Source organism: Erpetoichthys calabaricus, chromosome 16 (genome assembly GCF_900747795.2).
Source record: "Erpetoichthys calabaricus chromosome 16, fErpCal1.3, whole genome shotgun sequence".
NCBI lineage: Eukaryota > Metazoa > Chordata > Cladistia > Polypteriformes > Polypteridae > Erpetoichthys > Erpetoichthys calabaricus.
This window is the reverse complement of record NC_041409.2, coordinates 39725646-39752429: the sequence shown is the minus strand read 5'-3', so window position 1 is coordinate 39752429 and position 26784 is coordinate 39725646. Positions and strand designations below refer to the sequence as shown.

The window sequence follows — 26784 nt, the reverse complement described above, 5'->3', positions numbered from 1 at the left end:
AGTGTGACAGTCAGCTCCAGTGTTTGGAGTAAAGGTTAGGTTTGCAAAAAGTTTAAATTGGGCACTGCCAGCGGTGCATCTCGTCTTTGCTTCTTCCTGTGTTTTAATGGATTGGGTGTCAAGGCACAGTGGAGGCTTGGATGGCATCCTCTTTGGTATCTTGAAGATTCCTCCTTTGCAAAACAACATTGGTCTCTTTCTACATGGCTTATGATTATAAGTACTGCATTTTGGGCATTGGCATGAGCTTTAACTTAGTGAGAGGTAGCTGCAATGATTGATTAGTCTAGTCTAGAAATTAAATGACATAGAAACCAGAAAATGTTAAGATTATTTTTGTAACCATGCATAGAGGGAGGGCAGTAAACAGTAGACTGAGCGAGTCCTACATCACTACTGGGTCTGTTTTCATGAGGTGTTTGCCCGGCCAGGTAAGGGGGCTGGCTCTCCAACAGCATCATTTGTAAATATGACACAAAATTCTCCCTCTCCCATTTCATCTTTCTAATTTTTTGCTTCCTCGGCCCTTTCTTTTTCTTCCATGCTAGTGGGCTGTTGCTCAACTCATCTCCTAAATTTAGCCTTAACAATGCCCTGGGTTTGAGTGTCCTTTAAACCCTACTTTTGCTATCCTAATCATTTCAGGACAGGTCCCTTCAGAAATTGACACCTGAGTCCCTATCTTTTCCAAGAGGCAGGTTTCCCTGTGAGGTGCCATGCCTTTGCTGTCCCCTTTTTGACAGGAGGAGTTCTGCTTGACCTTCATTGCCTATCTTATGTTGGAGTACTGAAAGCACTCGCCTCATAGACTGGCACCTACCCACACCGAATGTAGAGGATTTCCTCAGTCAGGCTGAAGCCTATCAGATGTGCCCATGGAAATAGTACAGTGCATCATGGGCGCATCTAGAGTTCCTGCAGGACAGAATTGTGGAATTCTTGGTTGGTACACAGATCTAGATGACCTAATGCAAAAGTAGGCCATTAATGTTTATAAGGTAGTCCTTGATCATAAAGTATAGTCAAAAGTAAATAATTGGATAGTCATACACAATCAGAATAAACAGAAGGAAGTAAAATGTGAGGTAAATAGGAAATCCAAAAATAGCCCCAAAAATGTATCCAAATGTTACAGAAGGGGCTTGAGAAGAGGCTTTACAGAAGCAGGAATTACTCTTTCCATCATGACACTGATGCCTGATTTGGGGCCTGTGGTAAACTGGAGGTAAAAGGATGGAACCTATGTCCACTCCTGAAATCCCCCTTTGATAGTGAAGGCCTTTTAATAAGCTCATGGGTTTGTAGGGTCCACAGAAATTGTTGTTTGACAGTTCAACTGTCTTGGTGCCATGAACTAACTTACCTTAAGACCTCGATCTTCTTTACTTGTAAAGTCTTAGAAGGAAATCATAGTTAGTTACTCAATTGTATTATTTTTTGTATCTGGCAAATACTTGGCTCTTATTTTGGCTATGCCATGCCGCTTCCACCCTTGTGAGTCCCATGCCATACCTGATCCACTTCCTGCCCTCCTCCCATTATTTCAGTCTCCTCAATCCTGCACCTGTGTGATACATCACTCCTCTCCTCCCTGTGTCATCAAACTGCCTAATTTGTCCTGCTAAATGACTTAAATGTGCATGAGCCTCTAATGACAGTGTCTTTCTCTTGTCCCATTCCCCAACTCCAGTAGGACGTCTGGTGTGAAGAACTGGCCTCTGAGCAGCAACAAGGAGAATGGAGTGATGGAAGGAAGGAGCAGAGGAAACGTAGGAGATCACAGGTTTCAAACTGTAGACACTCCAAACAAAAAAAAAAAAAAAAAGAAGAAAAATCAAGGCCTTAAAAAGGAGAGGCGTCAAACCTTTTGCACTTTAAAAGAAGGAAGAACTAATTGATTGCTTAGCTCCATTTGCATTGATGCTGCACTGCCTGCTGTTATGAGGAAGGGCCATGAAGCATGTTGCTTTTTTTTTTTCTCTTTCAAATATGTTTTTATAACTCTTTGTAAAGAAATAGATTTCTATTAGTCTTCTAGACCTTTGTATGATGGGTGGGAGGTTCACAAGGGAGCCTGCCACCAGTCTTACTCGTTTCTAACACCCCAGGAGGAATCTGCAGAAGTTTCAGAGCTGTTACCCCAGAGGTGGCTTACCATGAATGAAATGTTTTGGGGCTCGGACATCGACCCTTTTCCCATGCTTCCTCCTGTGCCAAATGAAAACCCCATTCAGGAAGAAGGACTTGAGGAAGAATGTTAAAGACTACATCTTCATCACCTTCTCTAAAACTTCTCAAGAGGCCAGCTCTGTCCCTTTGCTCCAAGTCCACGTTCTTGAGTGGTAAATCCTCTGGCCTTTGGGAGCCATAGGGCGTACCGGAAATGTGAAGGTCAAGTGTAAACCGAAATAGATTTGTTTGAAGAGGAGTTGCAGTTTGTCAGTTTCACCATTAGACTTTTTTGTAATGTAAAGGTTGTGCTTTTTTATTATAAATAAAATTGCTGTACCTATAGACTGCTATAAGCCTATGTTCTTTGTAAATGTTCGCACATGTATGTGTCTTTCTGCTGTGACTTTATCCTCCCCTTTCTGTTTTTGGTTCACCTTCTTGGAATGCTTTATATCTTAATGTGTGCTGTCTTTTCATTTTGGGTCGAAAGGTTACATAAATATTTGGACTTAGACAACTTTTTTCTAATTTTGGTTCTGTACATTACCACAATGAATTTTAAATGAAACAACTCAGATGCAGTTGAAGTGCAGACTTTCAGCTTTAATTCAGTGGGGTGAACAAAACAATTGCATAAAAATGTGAGGCAACTAAAGCATTTTTTTTAACACAATCCCTTCATTTCAGGGGCTCAAAAGTAATTGGACAAATTAAATAACTGGAAATAAAATGTTCATTTCTAATACTCGGTTGAAAACCCTTTGCTGGCAATGACAGCCTGAAGTCTTGAACTCATGGACATCACCAGATGCTGGGTTTCCTCCTTTTTAATGCTCTGCCAGGCCTTTACTGCAGTGGCTTTCAGTTGCTGTTTGTTTGTGGGCCTTTCTGTCTGAAGTTTAGTCTTCAACAAGTGAAATTCATGCTCAATTGGGTTAAGATCAGGTGACTGACTTGGCCATTCAATAATTTTCCACTTCTTTGCTTTAATAAACTCCTGGGTTGCTTTGGCTGTATGTTTTGGGTCATTGTCCATCTGTATCATGAAACTCTGTCCAATCAATTTGACTGCATTTAGCTGGATTTGAGCAGACAGTATGTCTCTGAACACCTCAGAATTCATTCGGCTGCTTCTGTCCTGTGTCACATCATCAATAAACACTAGTGTCCCAGTGCCACTGGCAGCCATGCACGCCCAAGCCATCACAGGGCCTCCACCATGTTTTACAGATGATGTGGTATGCTTTGGATAATGAGCTGTTCCACGCCTTCTCCATACTTTTTTTCTTGCCATCATTCTGATAGAGGTTGATCTTGGTTTCATCTGTCCAAAGAATGTTTTTCCAGAACTGTGCTGGCTTTTTTAGATGTTGTTTAGCAAAGTCCAATCTAGCCTTTCTATTCTTGAGGCTTATGAGTGGCTTGCACCTTGCAGTGCACCCTCTGTATTTACTTTCATGCAGTCTTCTCTTTATGGTAGACTTGGATATCGATACGCCTACACCCTGGAGAGTGTTGTTCACTTGGTTGGCTGTTGTGAAGGGGTTTCTCTTCGCTATGGAAATGATTCTGCGATCATCCACCACTGTTGTCTTCCATGGACGTCCAGGTCTTTTTGCATTGCTGAGTTCATCAGTGCTTGCTTTCTTTCTTAGGATGTAGCAATCTGTAGATTTTGCCACTCATAATATTGTAGCAATTTCTCGGATGGGTTTTTTCTGTTTTCGCAGCTTAAGGATGGCTTCTTTCACCTGCATGGAGAGCTCCTTTGACCGCATGTTGTCTGTTCACAGCAAAATCTTCCACATGCAAGCACCACACCTCAAATCAACTCCAGGCCTTTTATCTGCTTAATTGATAATGACATAACGACGGACTTGCCCACACCTGCTCATGAAATAGCCTTTGAGTCAATTGTCCAATTACTTTTGAGCCCCTGAAATGAAGGGATTGTGTTAAAAAAAATGCTTTAGTTGCCTCACATTTTTATGCAATCATTTTGTTCATCCCACTGAATTGAAGCTGAAAGTCTGCACTTCAACTGCATCTGAGTTGTTTCATTTAAAATTCATTGTGGTAATGTACAGAACCAAAATTAGAAAGAAGTTGTCTCTGTCCAAATATTTATGGACCTAACTGTATTTTCATTGTAAAAAAGGCTACCATAAGGCACACATCACTTGGTTTCAGAGACCACCGAAAGTTTTGTGATGGGTCTGAATGTCTACACACAAACAACTTGCTGGTAGTTTTATTTAACTGCCCAGGTGGTAATGGTTTGGAATTTTAATCATAGAACAAAACTGCACTTGAACAATTTGAGTGTCTGTACATATTTGTACAACAATGAATTGCAGTGACAAGAGAACCTCTGATCCTTAAACACAACCACACTTCTTTATGTCTTTAATCCCAGTAATTCAAGCTCATTTTCTGCAAGCCCAGTCATTTTTCTTTTGGAGTGGAAAACCAGTGTGCATGATAGAAAATGCAGGAACATAAAACTGTAAAAGAGATTAAAGATGCACTTCTAAACAGGAGTTTTAATTTTAAACTCCCTGCAAAATAATCAGGCAGGAACAAGTCAGACATGTGAACTTGTGAAGAACGGTGCAGGACAGATAAAGATGGCGATGTAAAGAAACACGGACAGTGTTGTCAGTGTAAATGGCAGAATACACAAAAAGGGAAGAGAATATTCAAAGCAAATCAAAAGAAGATGTTCAATTTCTAGACAATGAGGTAATATAAATGCACATCTCAACACATGGCAGACTATTGGTAACTGTCAATACTGTGGGACTTTTTCATAGTAGATTAAATTATATTTTATTTGTCCCCAAGGGGAAATTAAAATTGGCAGTTCTTTAAAGGACATTTTCAAAGAGTACAAAGTCCAAATTGTTGGAGATATACTGAATTCCTAAAATGTTTATTATTTCTTTTTAAGCCATGTTAGATGAATTATTAAGCAAGATATCAGCAGATGTATAACCAGTTGCCAAGAGGGTAGCAACCAAGCAGGTGGCACAAGGAAAGCATCCCAGGATGTCAAAGGTGGCATCAACATAGCAACGAAAGGACAAAAGTGATGCAGTAATTAAGGTAACAAAAAGACAGAAAAGGTAATCCAAAATAAGTTGACCTTGCAGGCTGTGCCGGTAGCATTGTGACAAGGTGATACCCTTTGTTGATGCAGTTTCTTCAGAAGAAAACAAAGCTGTTGTGTTGCCAGGTTCAGCTTTTGCTTTACCATGTTCGCATACTGTTTAAATGTTTATCTTTTGTTTATTTCTTTTTCAAATAGACACATGAGAAAAATTGTTCCTGTCAAATTGTATTACTGTGATTTTTTCATTTTTTTGTTATAGGTTTTACTTTTCATTACTTCTTAGGGTTCCAGATTGCCATGGCTTTATTCAATGGACATGCCTGTGTACTTCAGCGTTTTTGCATATACTAAAGGAGGGCAAGTAGACACAAAGGGTTTGTTGGATCTTCCCAGATATAATTTAAAAGGCAAGACTCCTTGTGCCTTGCACTTTATTTTTTGTCTTTGCATTATTTAATTTTGCCTAATAAGAACTAGTTAGACTATATAGGACCAATGAAAGCAGCAGGCCCATGTGGGCTTGTTCCCTAGACCATTGAAGCATCGCTCCTTTTCCCATTGACATCGTAGGCCTGTAGGGTTTTCTGTTTTGCACTGCATGCGTTTTACTCCCCTGTCCTTCTCTTACTCTCTCACTGTTGAAATCCAGGTTTGCTTTATACTTCCAGAAAATGTGTGTGTGTTTATATTGTGCTGACTGAGTCACGAAAGTTTCAGTGATGAATAAAAAACAGACGTGCTGTCTCTGTTCTGAAATGCAAAATGTACTTCATGTCCAGCACTCATAAGTCTAAATAGACACATAAAAGGAGCGATGTTGTACTGTATTAGGCTTAAAAGAGATGAAAGCATCTCTGCATTTTTGCTTTAGGTTGTCAAAAAAGGAACCAATTGTCCTGATTTTTTTTGTTCTTGTCCTAATACAATTATGTAACATTGATGCTGCTTTCCAAATTCACAGTTTTCTTCCATCACAGCAGTCGTATTACCGTGTAGTTGTGACTGAACTCCACAGTTCAAGTTTGACTAAGGACATTTTAAAAACCTTCCAGAATCGGATTTGGAATTGAATCTGAATTTCAGAAGTTTGAATTGAACTTGGCAAAATTCTGTACAGTCTTTGTGATCTATTAGCACACATCTGAGATTGCAGATAATGACTGTTGTGAAATGTTTAAGGTCTCTTTCATGTGATATGAAGAACAGCAGATGTAAAGTGAATTAAAAGGAAATGACAATCTGAAGTTGTGAAATGAGGAGTGAATGGTGTTACGGTACACTGGACACACTGGTAGAGGGTTTGGACTTCATTAGACTGCTTGTGTGAATATTTAAAAAAAATATAGTAGTTTAACATTTAAATGAAAGTTACCACATACAGTAAAGTAGTGAAAATGTGTGCTGCCTTTGTACTATACTGTAGAATCTGATGGCTCAAAGTTTAAAATACAATCAAATATTTTTAAATTGATAAATGTATATTGTTCTGTTCCTTACATTTTCAAATTTCTCATCATTGGCTGCTGTACTGAAAATGCCCTGCACAGAATGGCCAGGTACTAGGATGCCAGTACAAATGTCGATCAGTCAGTCCTGTCCAAGTCCGTCTCACACATCTCACAGGTTCAGCACACAGATGGTTGTGTAAACTCCTGAACCTTGAGTGTTCTTTGTAATTGTGTGTAATTTTGTATAATGTTGTTTTATTCAAATTCCAAACAACAGAATTACTCAGGAGAATAATTGTTCAGAGTGAACAATAAACAAGTTAAAATGAGCGGAGAATGAATCTTGCAAATCATGTAATTGCAATTCACATCTTAAACCTGAATGTTTCACTGTGTTGAACTGTCTTTGATTCATAATGTTTGTTTAGTAATGTTTACATCAAGACACCTCTCCTTGAGTTGGAATTTCACTGGATTCAGTGGAATTTAATTCATGTTCCTGTCATTCTCCTGTCAATTCCAACTCCAGGCACTGATTTAGAATGTGGATTGGTGGATGTGAGAGGTGCTATATGATGAATAATTAAAAACTGAGGGTGTTGTAAAACTTCTGACTGGAAGTGTATAGATCTTTTAAGTTTTTATGGGCATTTAAGCAGTTGAAGTCCAGTGAATAACCTGAGATGGTACATTATAGAAAAATTGCACAGAAAGCCAAAGTGTCCATGAGTATAGTCTTCTGTCACCGTCAGCTCTGCACAAGAGACTTGAAGTTGCAGGTTTGGCAGGTTGAGTGGCTGTAAGAAAGCCATTGGTAAAATTTCAGGGAGGCCTTCCTGGACCAGGAGCCATGACCAGTCTCGGCGTACACCGAAATTAAAGCACTGAACAAGTAGACAATATAGGTATTGATACTGCATAGCTCTTAGGCTGGTGTCCTGTGAAACGCCTCTCACAAACTTGTCCTCTGATTATGCTGTGGCTTTGGATCCACCCAACCTGTACCTGTCAGAGTTTCCTCTGGACTGCGAGTTTGTTTTAATGGAGTAGGACCCTACACTTGCTGACACTTTAGCTTTCTTTGCAGTTTCTGTAAAGGCAACACCTACACTTTCAATGATTGTAATGGTCTTGTCTGTCTGTCAGTTTTCTTTTAATTGCCTTTTTCCCACCATAATGATTGCAACATGCAGTTCAGGGGGTGGAGCCATACACATTTGTTCCATCACTGTTTTTATACTGACTGAGGGTTTGTAAGTAGTTGGGATGCCTGTAGGAATTGTTTGCATTGATCTTTAAGTCTTCATCACCTTCCCTTGCTGCACAAAAGATGTAAGTTGTTAATACAGTACAGGTCAAATCCCATTATTTCTATTTAAAAAAAAAAAGTTACATCTAACGTCTCGTTTTCAAATAAAATGTTTTATGCTGTCTAAGAAGCGCTTTTTTTATACAGGTATTGTCAAGCTTGGGTTACAGAGTCACACAAGAGACAGGAAGGGGAGTCCAGGTTTTTAAGGAACATACAGGTACTTTATTACTGTATAGAGAAGGCAGATGCAGTCTAAAGGCTTCATTCAGAATAGGGGCTGTTAGGAGCTGTGGCACAGGCGATCGTCCTGCTTTTAGCTTCCATCTTCAGATTAGAACACCACTGGCTTGGAGTCACCGCTGTGGTAGACCAGGAGAGTGTGAGGAAAAGCAGGTCAAATCCCGATGTTAAAAGTTATAAACATTGTGTGACAAGCATGGTACGTGATAAACCTGATCCTGCAGGGAACAGCCAATCACTTTGCCCTTGGTTTACTGTTTACCAGATGCAGCAGAGCAGCTGTGGAGCTGTCCTTCCGTTATGACAATGTTTTTATGATCCCTTGACTTTCATTATAAAGAGATTCCACCTGTATTTGTCCGTGAAAAAGGCCTTTTTGTATAACTCTGGAAATTACATTTGTTTTCAGCTTCTGGTAACTTGAACTTTTTGTTAAACCTCTCTAGTTTACCACTTCCATTTGTACCATTTTGGATTAATCATTAGATTTGAACTGCTTACATTTCAATATAAATTAAACGAATGGAATGTTTTAAAAGTTTTGATTGGTAGTGTAGATGAAGGAACAGTATATTATGGACAGACAGAGGAAAGGTACTATAAAGTACATACTGCAGATTGATAGATGTAAGAGGCACCATATAGTGGACAGCCAGTATTGCCATGCATTACTAGTTGAATGACCTCAGTTCTGTTGTGTAGAACTTAAACTGTATATTACAAATGATGGAAGCAACAGGAGTCAAAAAGAAGCTGCCTATGGCTTCTGCTGTCAGAATTGAACTAAAGACTTAACAGTGTGAATATCTTCAAATGTTTAGAACAATGCTCAACAATATTTATTCTGTAAGAGATTATTTTCTAGTTATGATCAGTTTTTGATGTCACTTACGTACTCTTGATAAAGGTTTTCATCAGCTTACATATTTCACTAAAAAACATAATTACGATGAGGATTAAAAAGGATACAATCAGGACTCGAACCTTGGTAGTTTTGCTGTATATTTGGACTTGCTACCATCAATGATGTTGTAGATCAGCGTTAAATTTGCCATCTCTGACTATTAAATCAAGAACTTTACTGTGTTTTTTTTTTCTCTCTCTTTCCATGATTTGGTTAACTTATTGGGCCTCAGGACCACAAGATTGAGTCATTAATGAATACCATTTTGTCCTTAGACTGTCTGCTTATATCCTTGCCGGTCAGTCAGTAATGTGTGGCTTTTTACGGGTTGAAAGGCCTCACAGCCTTATTTTGTAGCATTCAGTTTAAGAGGCCTTTTAAGAGTTTGCACGTTTGTCCTTCCACCTGGTCAGTCTGTATTTGCTTCTTTGTGCAAATTTGTTGCAGTTTGTTGTGTTTATGCTGTTGTTTAAAGCTCAGTGATAAATTCTCTCATTAGAGCTCAAGTTCACTGTTGGTGACCTCTGCTCTCTATCTCCATTTAACAATGAACAATGTGTGGGCTAAATAACAATCCACCACACTTTATATGTACTGCAGATAGTAAAGGTGCTATGGAAGTATTGACAGGTATGAGTGCTCTTACAGTTACAGGTAGGCTGCAGTTCAAATTCATAAGTGCTTCTAAGACCATCGTGCCACACAAGAAGCTCCCAAGATGTCTTCTCTGTGCTGCCCAATTATTGCAGAGGCATCCACCACACCTCACCTTAGTATTTTCTGAAAATGTCCCAAAAAGAGATGTCCGGTTACTTCCATCTGTTGGGGATAAAATCATAAAAGACCACTCGAGAGCTACTCTCTGTCTCATTGCATGTCTTCTGTTTATAACATGAAGCAGCTTACTTCAGTACAGTACAAGGAGTTTGGGGCCTGTCCCATCAAAATGAGACTCGAGAGGGGGTCAAATCTGGGCAAACTCACTCACTCATACACAAAGATGGCTGCCAGAGGACAGGGTGTGGACATCCTACTGAAAACCCACATGCACAAGAGGATTTGCAGACTTGGTATGCTTGTTTGTTTTGTTCAGAAAAGGCTGAAGAGAGTCTATGCCCATGCCTGTCATCAGGTATGAGTGAGGTTCCCGCTAAGAGGGTGTCAGAACTCCGCTACTTCTACTGAACTGCTTCAGAGGCACCACTTCACATTTGGGAGACCTCCCGAGACTGAGCCTGGGACCTTGAAGCTCTAAGGCCTTCCAGGATGATTTCTTATTGCCCAGTCCTATAGTGTGATTTCCCCTTCTACCAGTACCAGTCAAAATTATGTTAACATTTGAATGGCAGAAACAATTTATTCACAAAACATACTTCATATGTGGAAGATGATTTACAGGAATGTTTCAATCTATTTGCCATCATGTTCAACACACAAAAACCAACGAGCAACAGTACCATTTAAAGCCCGGACACGCATTTTGTGGGGAATAGATAATACCACAGTCCGTATTCTCCCCTTCAGGTCATTGATATCACGAATTTTCCTGCTATACACTTGTTCCTTCACCATACCCCATAACCAGAAATCACAGGGTGTCAAATCAGGGGAGTGTGGAGGCCATGGCAGTGGTCCATCGACCTGGAAAGGTGTGGTCGAGATAAAACTAATCTATTAGTGATAAAATAATGTTTACTCGCCCTGTATTTGGGGTGGAGAACCCTCTCCATTTCTCCGAATGGACCACTGATTTCATTAGAAAGCCAAATTGTGCCATTTGAGCCGTGTGGTGCTTCTGATGCACATCTGGGATTCGAGCAGCAGTTAAAAGAAGTCCAGCCTCCCACTAACCGGTAAGAGCTCAGAACAGCTGGAGCACATCTGTCGCCACATGTGGCATTTGACATCAAGTGTGAAGTTCAAAAGCCTCTTCTAATGGTGCAGCTCCTTGGGGATACGGGAAGCGCACGTGTGCCTGGCGTGTCTGCGTTTGTGTGGGCCGGGCTGTCGATGCATTCCTATGGGAACAAAAAGGAATAATGTCGGGTAGATTCTTTTTAATGGTCGAGCTAAACTGATACAGCACCTTTACTAGTTTGTCCACAGGTTGATCCACTCTGTCTGACTGAGGCAAATTTCTAGACCAGGGCCCCAGAGCTGTGTGTGAAGCTGTGTTTTTGATAGGGTTCACTGGGAAAGGTGCTAGATATACATTGGAAGGTGGCTTGAAAGAGTGAAAGGTGCTTTATAAAGACAGTGAACAGGGTGCTGAGAAACTGCAAGGACATCCAGAAATGAGGTCCAGTCTGGATATCTGCAGTGAGTTTGAAGGTCACCTCCACTCTGATTTCAGTCGGAAAGACATGCCTGCCAATGACAGTTCTGCCATTTCAGCCTGATTAACTTCAAAGCTCCCGAGTCCAAGTTCAAACCCTGGTCTATTTGTTGGCAGTCTGGAGTTGGCATACTTTGCACCATGTATCATCCCCAAGACCAGGATGGTAGTGTGAACCACTCATCCAAGAGAGGTTGTGCCCCTGCAGCCCAACAATGCCAAATGGAGGTTCATAATCCTTACAGCTGCAGACATCAGAATGCATTGGTTACTACAGCTGGACATTTTTAGTTTCGTTCTCTTTCTCTCTTCCCCCTCCCCAACCCCCAAACTTCTATTATTATGTCAGGTTGCTCTGACACTGTGCTGTAGCCCTGATACAGATGGAGGTACAAGTTTAAGACACTTATAGTATTGGTTTTGTTTTTGAAATTGGGTTTGGACTTTGGTGAGCAATGGAGTCCAGCCCCATCTCTCGATTTCTTTGCCTGTCTTTCCTACACTTAAAACATCCATTAGGCCCAACTGGACTGATGGAATAGCAACAAACATTTCCTCAATCAGATCTTGTGTGTGTGTGTATCTAAAGTGGACAGCGGAGTTTGGTAAACATGACAGGGAGGGATGTGGTGCCATTTCATGTGTGGCCCATGAAGTTCTGACCCTCTGGTCATGACTGCAAGGAGGGCACCCCCTCCACCATTCAAACTGATTTAGGGGCTTCTGATGACGTGTGACACTGGGATGGGATTACAGATGAAGACTCTATAGATGGGGAAGGAACATGGAGCCAAACAGTGAATAGTCATATAATTGTACCCAAGTCCTTGCCATTGTGACAGTGGCATTAGCCACTGCCACCATATCTCCTGTGTTTGTGAGCTTTTACACAGCCCACTTGCTAACAGCTCTTTACACCTACACAGATGGGTGCTTTTCTGTCCACTTAATCCAAGTTTAGGTTCCCAGCAGCATCAGGTGAGTTCTGATCTCTCCTCAGTTTGACAAACAAGTGTTGAACTGAGACAGCACAGAGGTGCTGGTGCTTACTTACTAATGGGTCCTGTGTAGGCATCCAGCCCCACATGGTCATTGGGCTCTCTTATGCCTGACTTTCAGTTTTTTCCTTCAGATGTCCTGCATTTGTGAACTCCTTTCTGCGGCCTTTGTGCTGCTGATAAGATGACAGTTGGGGTTCAAAATGGCCACTGCTGCATCACAGACATCAACTTGAAACATTAGTAGGTGGCGTGGTGTGGCGTAGGAGGCTCTGCGCTGCTTGGCTGTACTCACACATGGTGTTGTTTCAAGTTGAAGCAGTAAATGAGTTAAAGTCATCTGTCGGTGTGATCTGCACAGGCATGCAGGCCGAAGGTCAGCTCTCTGTTTGGCTGTCAATTCAGTGCTGGAGTTTGACTGGGAGGCGAAGCGGTCCAGCAGGTGTCCTGAGGCATCTGACAAAGACAAGGCTGCACACTTTGATGTGACATCCTTGGACAAGGGACTCACTATGGAACAGATGTGAAAGTGGTGAGGGTGGAAACGGGAGCAGACTGACAACCAAAACAAAACATGAAGGCAACTGTTCTGGCGACTCATGACCCTGCTCTTCAGCATAAAATGGTTGGACAGTTTCTGTACCAGGGCGTAAAAAATTAAATGAAAAAGAGAAGTTATCTAAAGTTCCAGCAGACCCCATTTAGGGGCCTGACAACTCAGAAGGGCTTGAAAATAAATGGTAATTGGCAAAAAAATAAAGTTACAAAAACCTTTAATTTATTAAATAAAGAAAAATCCAACTAAACAAAAGAATGCAAAAAATCTCCAGACAACCACAAAACTGAAAGTAATCATATATTCCAAAGGAAAAGACTTAATCATCCATCCATCTTCCAACCCGCTGAATCCGAACACAGGGTCACGGGGGTCTGCTGGAGCCAATCCCAGCCAACACAGGGCAGGAACCAATCCCGGGAAGGGTGCCAATCCACCGCAGAACACACACAAACACACCCACACACCAAGCACACATAAGGGCCAATTTAGAATCGCCAATTCACCTAACCTGCATGTCTTTGGACTGTGGGAGGAAACCGGAGCGCCCGGAGGAAACCGAAGGAGACACGGGGAGAACATGCAAACTCCACGTATGGAGGACCCAGGAAGCGAACCCAGGTCCCCAGGTCTCCCAACTGCAAGGCAGCAGCGCTACCCACTGCGCCACCGTGCCGCCCAAGACTTAATCATCCACTCATCATTGGTGGGGCCTGTGTGGAGAGGGCCCCGGTGTTCAGGTTTCTGGGCATTGGTTGTACCCTCCCCACTCTGGAACAAATCTACACCTCCCGATGCAGCAAAAAAGCAATAGACATTTTGCAGGATTCATCACATTCCGGTCATTGCCTCTTCCAGCTTTTGCCATCGGGCAAGAGATACAGAGCAATGAAAACCAGGACAAACCACCTTTTATCTAAAAGTAATCATGGCCCTGAACTCAAATAAAACTGCTCCTTATCATTCTCCCAATGTGCAATATAGACCTTAAGTCAACCAGTGCAATTTGTACATTTAACAAGTGCAATTTGTATATTTTGCAAAGTACTTTAATTACTATTCAGTTTGTCATTATTTTCTCTCTTCTTGTCTTTTTAACTCTTATGCCTCACACTGAGTTGACTGCACCTTCAATTTCGTTGTTCCTTTGTTAAAGTGATAATGACAATAAAGATCTATCTATCTATCTATCTATCTATCTATCTATCTATCTATCTATCTATCTATCTATCTATCTATCTATCTTAATCTCAAAATAACAAAACATAACTATTAAATACTAAATAAGCAAAAAAATATGTAATTACCATCTCAACCATCCAAAGAAAAAGCCAAGAGCAAAACGACAACAGTGAAGAGACCAACAAACATATGAAAAGCATGACAGACAACTGAAGAGCACAGATAGCCCAGCTATCAGCAGGGACGGCAGTGAATGAGCAAAAGCAGAAACGAACAACAAATGAGGAAGTGGGAAAGTGTACCAAACGTAGAAAAAATGAACAATTCTACAAAACGAAAGTTGAATCTTAACCATACGCAGTGGGATAACTAGGAAATCCATAAAAATACTTCATCTAATGATTTCTCCTTTATCTAGTTCAGTTTTTTTAAAATAAAAAAACCTCCAGAACACTGTTTCACAAAGGAAATTATTTTTTATTTTTTTATTGTTTTCTTACAATTCCTTCTACACTGCGTGGAGTTTGTAATGTCAGACAATCTCTGGGTTATTAGTTTTACATTGTGTCTTTTGTGGGTAGAGTTAACAAATATTTTTAACGTTATGTTTTGTGCACCGACTGGCAAGAGAAGGTCAAAGATTAAACCCTAGTCAGCAAACAGGCCAAGGGTGAAGGTACAAACATTGGCACGTGCTGTCTCCAGGGGCCTCATGTATAAACAGTGCGTACGCACAAAAATGTTGCGTCCTCCCATTTCCACACACAAATCTCGATGTATAAAACCTAAACTTGGCGTAAAGCCACGCACATTTTCATGCTAGATAAATGCTTGGCATATGCAAGTTCTCTGCTCGGTTTTGCAAACTGGAGGTACCCAGCGTCAAAGCAGTGCTACTGTTCCAGTGTGGTTTCCCTTGCTTTTTTAGATCCACATCCCTGACGCGGCTGAAATTAAATTAAATACACTGAAATTAACTGCATATTGTTTATTAGTTTAAGGCATCTGATTGTAATTAACCCGTAACAATATAATGATCCACAGAATGGCCAAACTATTCCAAATACCATAGCTGCTTTAGCATTGTTCCTCTCAATGCTCCACTCAGACTATTTATCCCACTGTATCTGAGTGTGCAATCTAATTGGAAAGAGAATTATCAGTATACTGTACAGCATCTAGCACACGCTGCCTCAGCCATGCTGTCTATTGAACTGCTCTCAAACGGCAAATGCTTCAGAACCTTTCCTGTAGGGACATCGCGGTTCAGAAACAGTTTTATCCCAAGAACTATAAATGCACTCAATCAGTCCATCAAGTGCTCCTTGTAGAACTGCTTGTATTTATTAGTACAATTATATCACTGTAAACTTGCGATACAGTTATAATATTGCACAACCTGAGCCACTTTATAAAGCACATATTTACATATGATGACGATATCATTTTTAAGATGAAATGCAGCCAAAATATGTTCATTACATTATACAGATAAAATGTTAACATCATTTAAATAATCTATATTGTTAATAATTAAACATGTGAGGACACGGTGGTGCAGCGCTAGCGACGATCTGGTGCCTTGTTCAGGGACACTGGAAGGATAGAAGGATAGAATAATTAAACATGTACTATCAGAATCAAAATATCTTTATTGTCATTGTAACAAATACAACAAAATTAGGTGCAGTCCCTGCGGTGTCAAAATATAAATAAACTATAATTTAAAAAAAGGATAAGAAAGGATAAGAAGAAATAAGGTAGAACACAAACATTCAACATACTACACGCCAGTTCGTCACTATCACTGCGCCACCGTGTTCCCATGTTTAATAACATGCTTTAACTCCTATCATCATGAAAATTATATCAAGTATACATCTCAGCATTTTAATTATTCAGAGAGCTGTAATATCACGAATGTAAAGGATTCTGTATTCAGTCATTTAAGAAGCACTTAGTGATTCACACACATAGAGCAGATAGAAGAACACATACAAAACAAAGCATTTAATGTGCTACTATAGTTAACGATAGTATTTGAGAAACTAGTAAATTAAACGATTTAAAGATGACATTTATGATGTTCTACTTTAATGACAAAATAAACTACGTGATTAAATTGGAAATTTCAAGATTAAAGTTAACATTTCGAGCTTTTTTCTCACTGTGTCCCTATTTTATTTTTTTTCTTTTCTCTGTACCCTTTTAAACTTTCATACGACACTCAGACGGTGGGCTACGACTCACCTTTTCACGGCGACTTTGATATCTGACTGCTTCTTTTTTATTTCGGACACTGTGCAACTTTGTGAATTTGAGTTTCTCCAACACTCTATGTCACTCGATCAACTTCTTTTTGTTGTTTATACCACTGTTTAAACCAACAAATAGTAAGTTTTTCCTTGCCTCCACTTGGTATTCTCTGAAGTTCTTCTATTTTCCCCCGTGCTTTTGCCATTTTCTTTTCACAGAACCCTGAGCTTAAGGGCTGTTTATATTGATTTGCATATTCAAAGAGGCGTAATTCTGGGAGGAGTTTGGGAGTGGCGACAGGCGCATGCACATGCGTTACTTTTCACGCTGACCATGATTTATGGAGCGGAAGAACATGGAAGTTGGCGAACGCACAGATTTATACATCTGGATTTTTTTGTGCATACGCACATTTCCGCTTTGTCCTTACGCCATGTTTTAGTGTGAATTCTATGCACAGCGTTATGCATGAGGCCCCTGGTCATCACACATTCTGGTTACGTGTGAGCACGTGCACGTGTTAGCTTTGGGCCTGAAACGCAGTTCTCCCTGGAGCTTGCACGGTTGTCTCATTTGTTTATTTGTTTTACTTGTGTGCGTCAGTTTTGCTGTAAGTTACTTGTTTTGTTGTTTGCTCCATTAGAAATAAAACACAATTTTTCCTGTAAGTGATGGTGTGAGAAGTTGAGCAAAATGACACCTTTTATTGGCTAACTAAAAAAGATTATAATATGCAAGCTTTCAAGGCAGCTCAGGCCCCTTCTAACAATGTTTTACTAAAGTGTTCAGGCCACCTTTAATGTTGAAGTGTGCTCAGTTTAATGTTTAAAACTGTGCAGCTAACTGTTGTTTCTTTATTCATATAGATACACTTCTAGGAAAACCGACACGGTGGTCGCTGTTTAAGAAGTGACTACGCTGCATGTCCATATGGCCTTAGCACATTTAGTAACTTCTTTTCAGTGTCTTTGCCAACGACAGCACACCATAGAGCTCTGTTAATTTCTGCCGCCATCTACTGGTCTTTTAGGGCATTACCTGTTCAGTATTCTGTAGGCATTTATTTTTGCGAGTTATTTAATGTTATAATATTTGCTCTGTTTCAGAAACCACACATGACTGCGAATAAATATTTAGCCTTACAAGGCATTGCAAAAGATCCTTCTTTGAAAATGTCTGATGGTTAACTGACTCATTCTGTTATAATTCTGGTCTGCTTCATCTGCTTTACCAGGGATTAGGATATGACACATGCACAGTTTAACAGTCAAAGCACACAATCGACTGGCAGGCCCAAAAATTTAAGAGCCCAGTAGATTTGCCCGCATTTTGTCTCCATCTCCGCCTCATGTTTATACATTCCCTCATTTTCAGGTCACCATTAGTCTGCCTGCTCACAACAGAGACTGTGTGCCCGTTATTTAAGTTGATTTTATTGTTTGTTTTGTTGGTTTTGGATTTTTTTTTTCATATTTTACATTTTTGCCACTATTTGGTTTTATGTAGATCTTTCATGAGTGTTTTTTAACATCATAAAGTCTTTTTTTCAATTCAGGGATAAGAGTCCTTTGGTTTGGTTTTGCTGTGCAGTCGGGTGACGCCTTCCAGTGAGGCTTTTTGCTGGAGTTTTTTGGGTACTCCCTATTTTTATTCATCACATACTAAATTTGGGGTTTTGTGGTCTCAGTATTCAGTTATTATTAGCTTGTGGTTTTGTGTTGGTTTATAATTGTTATTCTTATTTTAGGGATGTCATTTTGTTTGCCTAGCTTTGGTATGGTTGTTGCCATTTTGTGTCTATTCTTGCAGGGTCAAGGCTCTGCTATTGATGTTGCTGCTCACCAGTCTCACAAAGCATTATGCCATTGCTCCCTACTTGTTTAAGATGGCTGCCCACGGCTTTGGTCCTCCAAGCTTTTGGATTTGCATGTGAACTACGTCTTCTTCTAATTCAAGGGACGACTGAGGATGTTTCAACTTAAGTGCGACTCAGGACTTTCTTCAGCCTCAGTTTTAACTACAATTTTAGGTCTGCGTTTCTGGCTTCAATGATCAGTTAGGTCTGTCTTTGTCATTATCCATGCTGTTCCAGTTAGCTTGAGTTCATCTTTTGTTTGTCTTTTCATTCCTTTTTTCCTAATCCTGGCCATGCTTTTTTCAAGGTGTCTATAACAGGTAAATTTCCATGAGGCCAAGGTATTGTTATCATTGCTGCAAAAAAAGCAGCAGTCTTTAAGATTTCCATTCTGTTGACATAAGACTGAAAATGTGAACATTTGCCATAAAAGAAAGGTTAAGGAACAGAATCTGGGACATTGGGTGAAAATGAGAGTCAAAGATGACACATGAAGACCTAGCTAGAGTATGCAAAATGCAACTAAAGGACTCTCTGGCCATGAGAAACAAGATTCTCTGGTCTGTCGAAACCAAGATTAGCTTCATGTCTGGTGGGCACCGCTCATCTCCTGCACAATTCCCATTCTAACAGTGAAGCATGGTGGTGGCAATGGCATCAGGGACTGGGAGACTAGACAGAATTGAGGGGGAGGGAATGGAGCAAAGTACAGTAGGCATCCTTCATGAAAACCTTCCCCTGAGTGCTCTGGACCTCTGATTGGTTCGCCTTCCATCGGGTTAAAACAAAGACAAGACACTGGGGGACAACTGTGTGAATGTCCTTGAGTGGCTCCGCCAGGGCCCAGACTTGAACCCAACTGAACATCTCTGGAGAGACCTGTAAAGCAGCATGCACACTCGAACTGCTAGATGGGAGGAACTAGCAGAGAAAAAGGGAAAAGGGCCTGAAGATGATTCTTGAAACCAGGAATTCAAAACAACCTAATGGATAACTCATAATTTTTAACTGACAAACCATTGCTTTACTAGTTTTTTTTTTTTCCCAGAAAACATTAAAAGATTTTTTTGCACCAACGTGAGGTTTTATCTGTAACCTTGGGTGATCTGGAAGTGCTGATGCTGATCTTTATCCCATCATGGCACGGACTTCACACACTGAGCACTAACAATGCATTTCCCCAGTGATGTACCAACTGCTCAAAACATGGTGGCAACCATGAAAAACAAAATAATGTCAAAGAACAAATTTTTTTTGCAATGTTACATTCAAAAAGATTTTTCAAATTTGAATTCTGCATCCTTCAAAACCCAATATAGGTATAAACGTAAATTAAAAACTTAAACTTTTCAAAATGCACACAAGTTCAAAGAGCCATTTCAGTTTTGTTGGAGCTTCTTCTGCACATACAAAGGTTACGTCCATCAGCTCAGATAAGAACACAGCAATTGAAAATGCAGAGGACGCGGTCCCCTTGTGGTTCATTCTGCACAACACTTTTGACCTCATTTGCGGTTTTATTTTATTATTTTTTTAATTACTTTGTAAGTTATTGGTTTAATGTTATTCTCGGCCTGACCCACAGTATATTTACACTTGAGTCATCCTTCTCCATCTTATAATAGTGCAAAAAAACATTTTTTCTTTAATCGTCTGGGGACATGAGAAGGGTTTAACTTCACAGCTGTCAGTTCCAGATGAACAGCAGACTTTTTTCTTCTCCTGCGCTTTAGTTAAATCAAAAGCACTCTTGATTTGGGCAATTTTCCTGATTGTTGGAACTGGCGTTCAGTCTAATTAGCCGCGTGTCATCTGATAAAGCCTGCAATTTTGGTGCTGTAATGAGCCTCAAGCATGGCAGCCTTTGAAAATTGCAGTCCTGCCTGAGCCAGCAGCAGAGTAACACGTGACAAGGATCTCCTAAATGATGCAGCATGTTGTGTTTTTCTCTTTTTGCACATGGATTTAGCAGAAATCAAATGGCAGTGCAAAAGTAGACCCTTCTCATTTATGATGCAGTGGTGATATGCGCCCAGTTACCTACTGTCTTATTTGGAAGTCAGTGTCAGACTGAGCTCTTCCTTTCATTTTCCTGGCACCATTCTAGGCTGAACTCTTGCATGTTTGTTTATTTATGTCCATGTTGATTCTTCTTGTGTCTTATTTCCTATCTATGTATTGTGGGATGCCCAGAAGAGACTGAGCAGTTACTTGGTTTTGAACCCCAACATATTTATTTTCCTCAGCATCCTGCCATCATCATCCCCGGCTTTTAACACTTAGGGACTTGAAGATTGTGTGAATTTAAACACAATTAAAGTTACAGTATGTGTCATTTTGTCAGGGATACATTTCTTTAATGGATACGTCTATTTATTTATATTGTCTGTATGTCTATCTATCTGTGTTGAACCACTATGCATCCTGGCTGGGGTGAATGGTGGTCCCTTACCTGGTCAGGAGATCTTTCTAATGGAAGCACAGTTGGAGACAGCCTCCCAGAGACATGCCCCCCTGTACATCCCTCTGATGGAGCTTCCATTTATGCTGATACAGGGCAGCATGGTGAATGTAGTCCCGATTGGAGGTCCTGTTGGGGGTACTTTGGTGCAGCCAGTGGGAGATGGCAGAAGGGAAGTTCTGCCTGAGCCAGAAGTACAACTTGGTGGCAATGTTTATGCACTGGAAACACTCCTGGGTCCAGATTGAATAGAAACTGTGCTGTCTCCTCCAGGGGAATCAGAGGAGTGGAGGAGAAAAAGAAAGAATGAATAAAGACGGAGGAGGGAAATTGTTTGTGAAGAGCCTGTGAAAAGCTATTTACTTAATTAAGCATTGTTTATTTGAACCTGGCACTGTATGTTTGTAGTTGTGTCAAGGCTTGGGGGTTTAAAATGCCCCCTGGTGGTCAGTAAGTCTATCTATCTATCTATCTATCTATCTATCTATCTATCTATCTATCTATCTATCTATCTATCTATCTATCTATCTATCTATCTATCTATCTATCTCCTTTGTAATTGTAATTCTTTACTTCTTTGCTTCACTGTTTCTTTCTATGAAGATGTGCTGTGTCGTTATGAACAACGATGTGTTGAATTTTTTAATATGGTGGCAACTCCAAACCTACTTGAGACTACAGCTATTGTAACGCAGTTTTTTTTTTGGGATAAACTGAAAGAGTGGTCAGAGAAGTCAAGCAAAGGGTCCTACTTCTAAGATGATTTATGACTGTTATGATTTATAATGTTTAATTTTATTCTCCCCACTTTAGAAAAGTTTTTTTTATCTACTATGGAGAATTAATTTATTTTCATTTCATTAAATATTTTTGTGCATCCCACCATTAATGCTATCATTCTGTGGGACTGTCATCAGGACATGATGATCTGTTGTTAAGGGTGTCACTTTGGAAGGCGCTTGATTGTATCGTTAACATGACAGTATAAAACAGGGGTCTCCGACTCTGGTCCTGAAGGGCCTCAGTGGCTGCAGGTTTTCATTCTAACCCTTTTCTTAATTAGTGACCTGTTTTTGCTGCTAATTAACTTCTTTTGAATTAATTTTAATTTACTTGCTTTTTTCTTTTTTGTTCCCCTAAATTTCTTCATCGTTCCTCTGAATTGCTTCATTTCTTTCCTTAAATGACACCCAAACAGAAATGAAACGTGAAGTGAGTGAGCCAACAGAAGGCCACCTAAGTCAGGGCCTCAAACTCCAACCAATTTCACTCCAACCAGTTGCTTACTTAGGCGCTGTGTCTTTTTGTTAATTTAACTCGTTCTTTAATTCCATGGCTTGTTGCTGCTGTCATTATGCAACAGCAGATATCTTCAAAATTGCTGATTTTCTCTTTTTTAAGAGCACTGGGGTCCTGAGCAGATCAACATTCCTGAGACCTTCATCTTTCTTTATTTTCAGATTTTGTATGATGGACACAGTTTGCTGGTCCTGTTTTGGCTCATATTGTATCTCATTATTGTTTGGCTGTTAATTGAGGGGACTGAGTTTTCAAGAGCAAGTCAATTAAAATTAATTCAAAACAAGTTAATTAGCAGCAAAAACAGGTCACTAATTAAGAAAAGGGTCAGAATGAAAACCTGCAGCCACTGCGGCCCCCCAGGACTGAACTTGGGGACCCCTGGTATAAAGCCAGAGTCAATGAAACAGTCTTCATCCGGGATGTAGAGAGTTTGGTGTGTTAGTGTTCTGGTTTTGAATCTTTAGCAATTCCTCTTATACCTGTTAGACTTTGAGTTGATCAATCTGCTGTACACAAGCCTAAGATCACATTGTGGTGAAAGCAGGCCATGATTCGACTGTAGAGCAGCAGGAACGAGTTCTCTGGAGTGATGTATCAAGTGCTTCCCAATCTGGCAGTCTGACTGCTGAATCGGAGTTTGGCAGATGCCAGGAAAAAGCTACCTCCTGGACTTTGTGTTTTGGGAATACTTTGAGGTAAATTTGCCCCCGAGTTTAGTGTCCTTGACCTATTTGCTAGATTTTTTGTAATTTTTCTCATTTTTGCTTGTGGTTTGGATACCTGTGCTTTTCTTTCTGACCCTGTTTTTTGACTTTTGCTGAGTTGAATAAGTGCCATTCATTTTTATTTCATACTTTTGCAGAGCGTCTTTGTTGGTTCTTGCCTGTCCAGATCTGCTCCCCAGTCTTAGTTTGTGCTGCCAAACCTCATACCAAGCTGCCAACCTGCACAATAGCAAGTGCTAAAAGGCCTTGCTGACGACCCTAACAATTGTGTGCTTGTGTCTGGTTGGCATGCTTTATATTACTGTAAAAAGCCATAAAATAGATGGGGCTGGGCCATATTTGTCTTTTATCTACCACAGTTACACAGTTTAAAGTAGGGCACGTACTGTATCTGTTTCTTTGTACAAGGTGTAACTCACAATTGTGTCTCCAGATGGCAGGCACTGCTATAACCCTCCTGAGGAGGGCTGTAAAAACAAAGAGCTGATTGGATAATATCATGGCCATTTGCATATTTCCATAAATGGAAATGATCTGCACAGTAAGGAAAATGTGACCGGCATCTTTTCCGGGGTGTTGCTGTACCGCAGCTCTGCTTTAGTTCTCCTTTGTGTTTGTCATCCCCATGCCATGAGCTCCTGCTCTGTGATGTGGCCTGTTAATTAAATTACAGCCCTCAAATGAGGCCAGTAGGCTGTAGTTACCCAAGGGCTCCTATTGCTGTTGACTTTGACTATTTTTTTTAAATAGGTTTGAGTTAATCTGTTTTTTGTAGTTACAATGATAGAAAAAAATAATTAGGCTAATGTCATTCACCAAGAACAAGAATAAGAAACCTTCTTTAGCATTCAAAACCAAAAGGTGTGAAGGCAGATTGTAGTTCCGGCGATCGGCTTTGTCTGCCTCGGTATGCTCACTCCAGGTCGTCTTTCATCTTCACTTCTGACCTGAATCATTCATGTCCCTATCTCCTGATCAGCATCTCTTGCCCTTGTTGCCTCTGCTACTTTGTTGTGGCAGTAGTTACTTTCTGACCATGTTCTTCGGCTCCCATTTGTGAAGGTTTTCGGTCTCTCTGGTTTTCTGATTATTAGTTTGGTAATCAGATTATTGAGTTTTGGATCCTTGGCTTTTTTGAATTCACTCCACTTGTCTTTTTTTAAAATAGTCTAATCTTTAATTGAGTAATATGTAATTAAATTAAAAGTATTGGGTTAGATTTTGACTGGTAATTTGTTACTCAATTTATTATCCTATAAAGACATATACAGGCCATGAAGTCTGACACAGGTGACAAATCATATTCACCTCATGTACCCAGAATTGTGCTGAAATTTGTCACCTGCCAGCGACATTTACAAAGGTTGTTCTACTGCTAAAGTGCTACGTGCTGGCATTCATTTGTTAGGATAACATCAGCATAAGAACACCGTAAGCATGCTCGCCAAGCTTGCCTTCCTGCCATCGAGTTTATACCAGGCACCCAAGAGCAGCCAGCTTTAATCCAATTACATGGTTATCGTATAAACTGCTGAGACAAGAAATTTACTGACAGTGCTTTTATAGGAATCCTTGAGCTAAAGAGAACAGTTTAGAGTTCATCGCCAGTTGGCCTAATGCACAAATCTCTGGAATATATGAGGAGCCCCTCCAGGACTGGAGAAGAATGAGAAGACTCCTCACAAGATTCCACTATTCACAGAGTCCCAACTCTTAAACGTAGTACACCCAGAAACCAAGTCTAAATAGGGCACCAGACAGTCAAATGTGGTCATCTTACAGTGTCCAGTTTATCTTGTTGTTGCATATCTAAATCTAATCTTCCTTTTGGCAGTGAAATTCAAGCAGGTGATCAGTCCAAAAGTTTGTTCAAATCATGTCTACCATCCCTTCATCTTCCAGAACATCCATTTCAAATCATAAATAACTTTCACAACAGACAAACAGAATCTTGCACCACCTGTCACCTGGGGCCTCATGTATAAATGGTGCGTACGCACAAAAATATTGCATACCCCCGTTTTCACGCTCAAATTGCAAAGTATAAAATCTAAACTTGGCGTAAAGCCACACACATATTCACGGTAGCTCAAACCCTGGCGTACGCAAATTCTCTTCTTGGTTTTGCAAACCAAGCACCCAGCATCAAAGCAGTGCTACTGTTTCAGTGTGGTTTCCCTTGCTTTTTTAGATGCACATCCCTGATGCAGCTTTATCATATACACTGAAATTAACTGCATATTGTTTATTAGTTTAAGGCATCTGATTATAATTAACCTGTAACAATATAATGGTCCACAGAATAGCCAAACTATTCCAAATACCATAGCTGCTGTAGCGTTGTTGCTCTCACTGCACCTTCTTCCTCTTCTTTCAGCTGCTCCCGTTAGGGGTTGCCACAGTGGATCATCTTCTTCCATATACTCCTCACTGCACCACTCGGAGTATTTATATCCCTGTATCTGAGTGTGGATCTACAGCAGATGATTGGAAAGAGAATTATTGGTATACAGCATCTAGCACACGCTGCCTTAGCCATGTTGTCTATTTGAACTGCTCTCATTCGACAAACACTTCAGAGCATTTCCTGTAAGTACCTCGCGGTTCAGAAACAGTTTCATCCCAAGAACTATAAACGCACTCAATCAGTCCATCAGGTGCTCCTTGTAGAACTGTTTGCACTTATAAGCACAATTACTCACTGTAAACTTGCGATACAGTTATAATATTGCACAACCTGTGCCACTTTATAAAGCGAGTATTTACATATGATGATGATATCATTTTTAAGATGAAATGCAGCAAAATATGTTATTACATTATACAGATAAAACTTTAACTTCATTTAAATAATCTATATTTTTAATAAGTAAACATGTGAGGACACGGTGTCGCAGCGCTAGCAAGGAGCTGGCGGTTCAGGGATTGATTCCTGCCTCGTGCTGTTTTCTTGATGGGGCTGGTGCGACACTGGAAGGATAGATAGAATAATTAAACATGTACTAAGAAGATGTTTCAATGTTCCATAAAAGTTTTGAAGAATCTGCGTTCTTAGCTTACAGATGGCTTAACTTCTATTACAGAGCTGATTGTGGCGATTGGGTATTTGCAGAAAGAAAAGGAAGGACAGGAATTGGGGATTAGTACGTTTGAAAGAGACAGTACTGCTGCAATAAATTATTTCATTGAAGGTTGTGCACTGTGCAGCAAGCATCTTGCGGAAGGCATGAAAAATCACTGCGCCACCATGTTCCCATGTTTAATACATGCTTTAATTACAATCATCATGAAAATGATATCACATATACATCTCAATATTTTAATTATTCAGAGAGCTGTAATATCATGAATGTAATGGATTCTGTCTCCTATCGGAGGAAGAGAAAGCCCGTTTATGAAGCACGTAGTGATTCACACACATAGCGCACATAGAAGAACACATGCAAAACAAAGTATTTAACATGCTACTTTAGTTATGATGGGATTTGAGGAACTAGTAAATTAAACGATTTTAAGATGAAGTTTATGATGTTCTACTTTAATGACAAAATAAACTACGTGATTAAAGTGGAAATTTCGAGATCAAACTTGACATTTTGAGCGTTTTTCCACTGTGTCCCTATTTTTTTTTTGTTTTCTCTGTACTCTAATAAGCTTTCATATGACACTCAGACGGTGGGCTACGACTCGCCTTTTCACGGCGACTTTAATATCTGACAGCTTCTTTTTTATTTTGGGCATTGTGCGACTTTGTGAACTCTAGGGCCTTGGGACCCAGTTTTACCTTTTTAAGTTTCTTGATGAACCACAGACAGCATTTAATGGGGGGCGGGGGGGGGGGGGGTCATTGAGGTTCCTGATGGAGCCAAGCCATGAATGAGAAGAATAAAGTGTGATTTTTATTTTTTCTCCAGCTAATGGAGATG

At 40.2% G+C, this 26784-nt stretch overlaps 1 protein-coding gene across 5 annotated transcripts in view; it reads left to right on the top strand.

Annotated features, from left to right (window-relative positions):
- The window catches only part of smoc1 (SPARC related modular calcium binding 1), a 228174-nt gene extending 225658 nt beyond the window's left edge, over positions 1 to 2516 (top strand). For 2 of the 5 annotated variants that reach the window (XM_051920077.1, XM_051920076.1), the window contains exon 13: positions 1694 to 2516. In XM_051920077.1, the coding sequence (XP_051776037.1) occupies positions 1694 to 1846 (153 nt within the window). In that variant the 3' untranslated portion in view covers positions 1847 to 2516. Of the gene's footprint in view, positions 1 to 1690 lie in introns of all 5 variants that reach the window. The other 3 variants (XM_028821148.2, XM_028821147.2, XM_028821149.2) reach the window with 3 other exon arrangements.
- The last annotated feature ends 24268 nt before the right edge of the window (positions 2517 to 26784 follow it).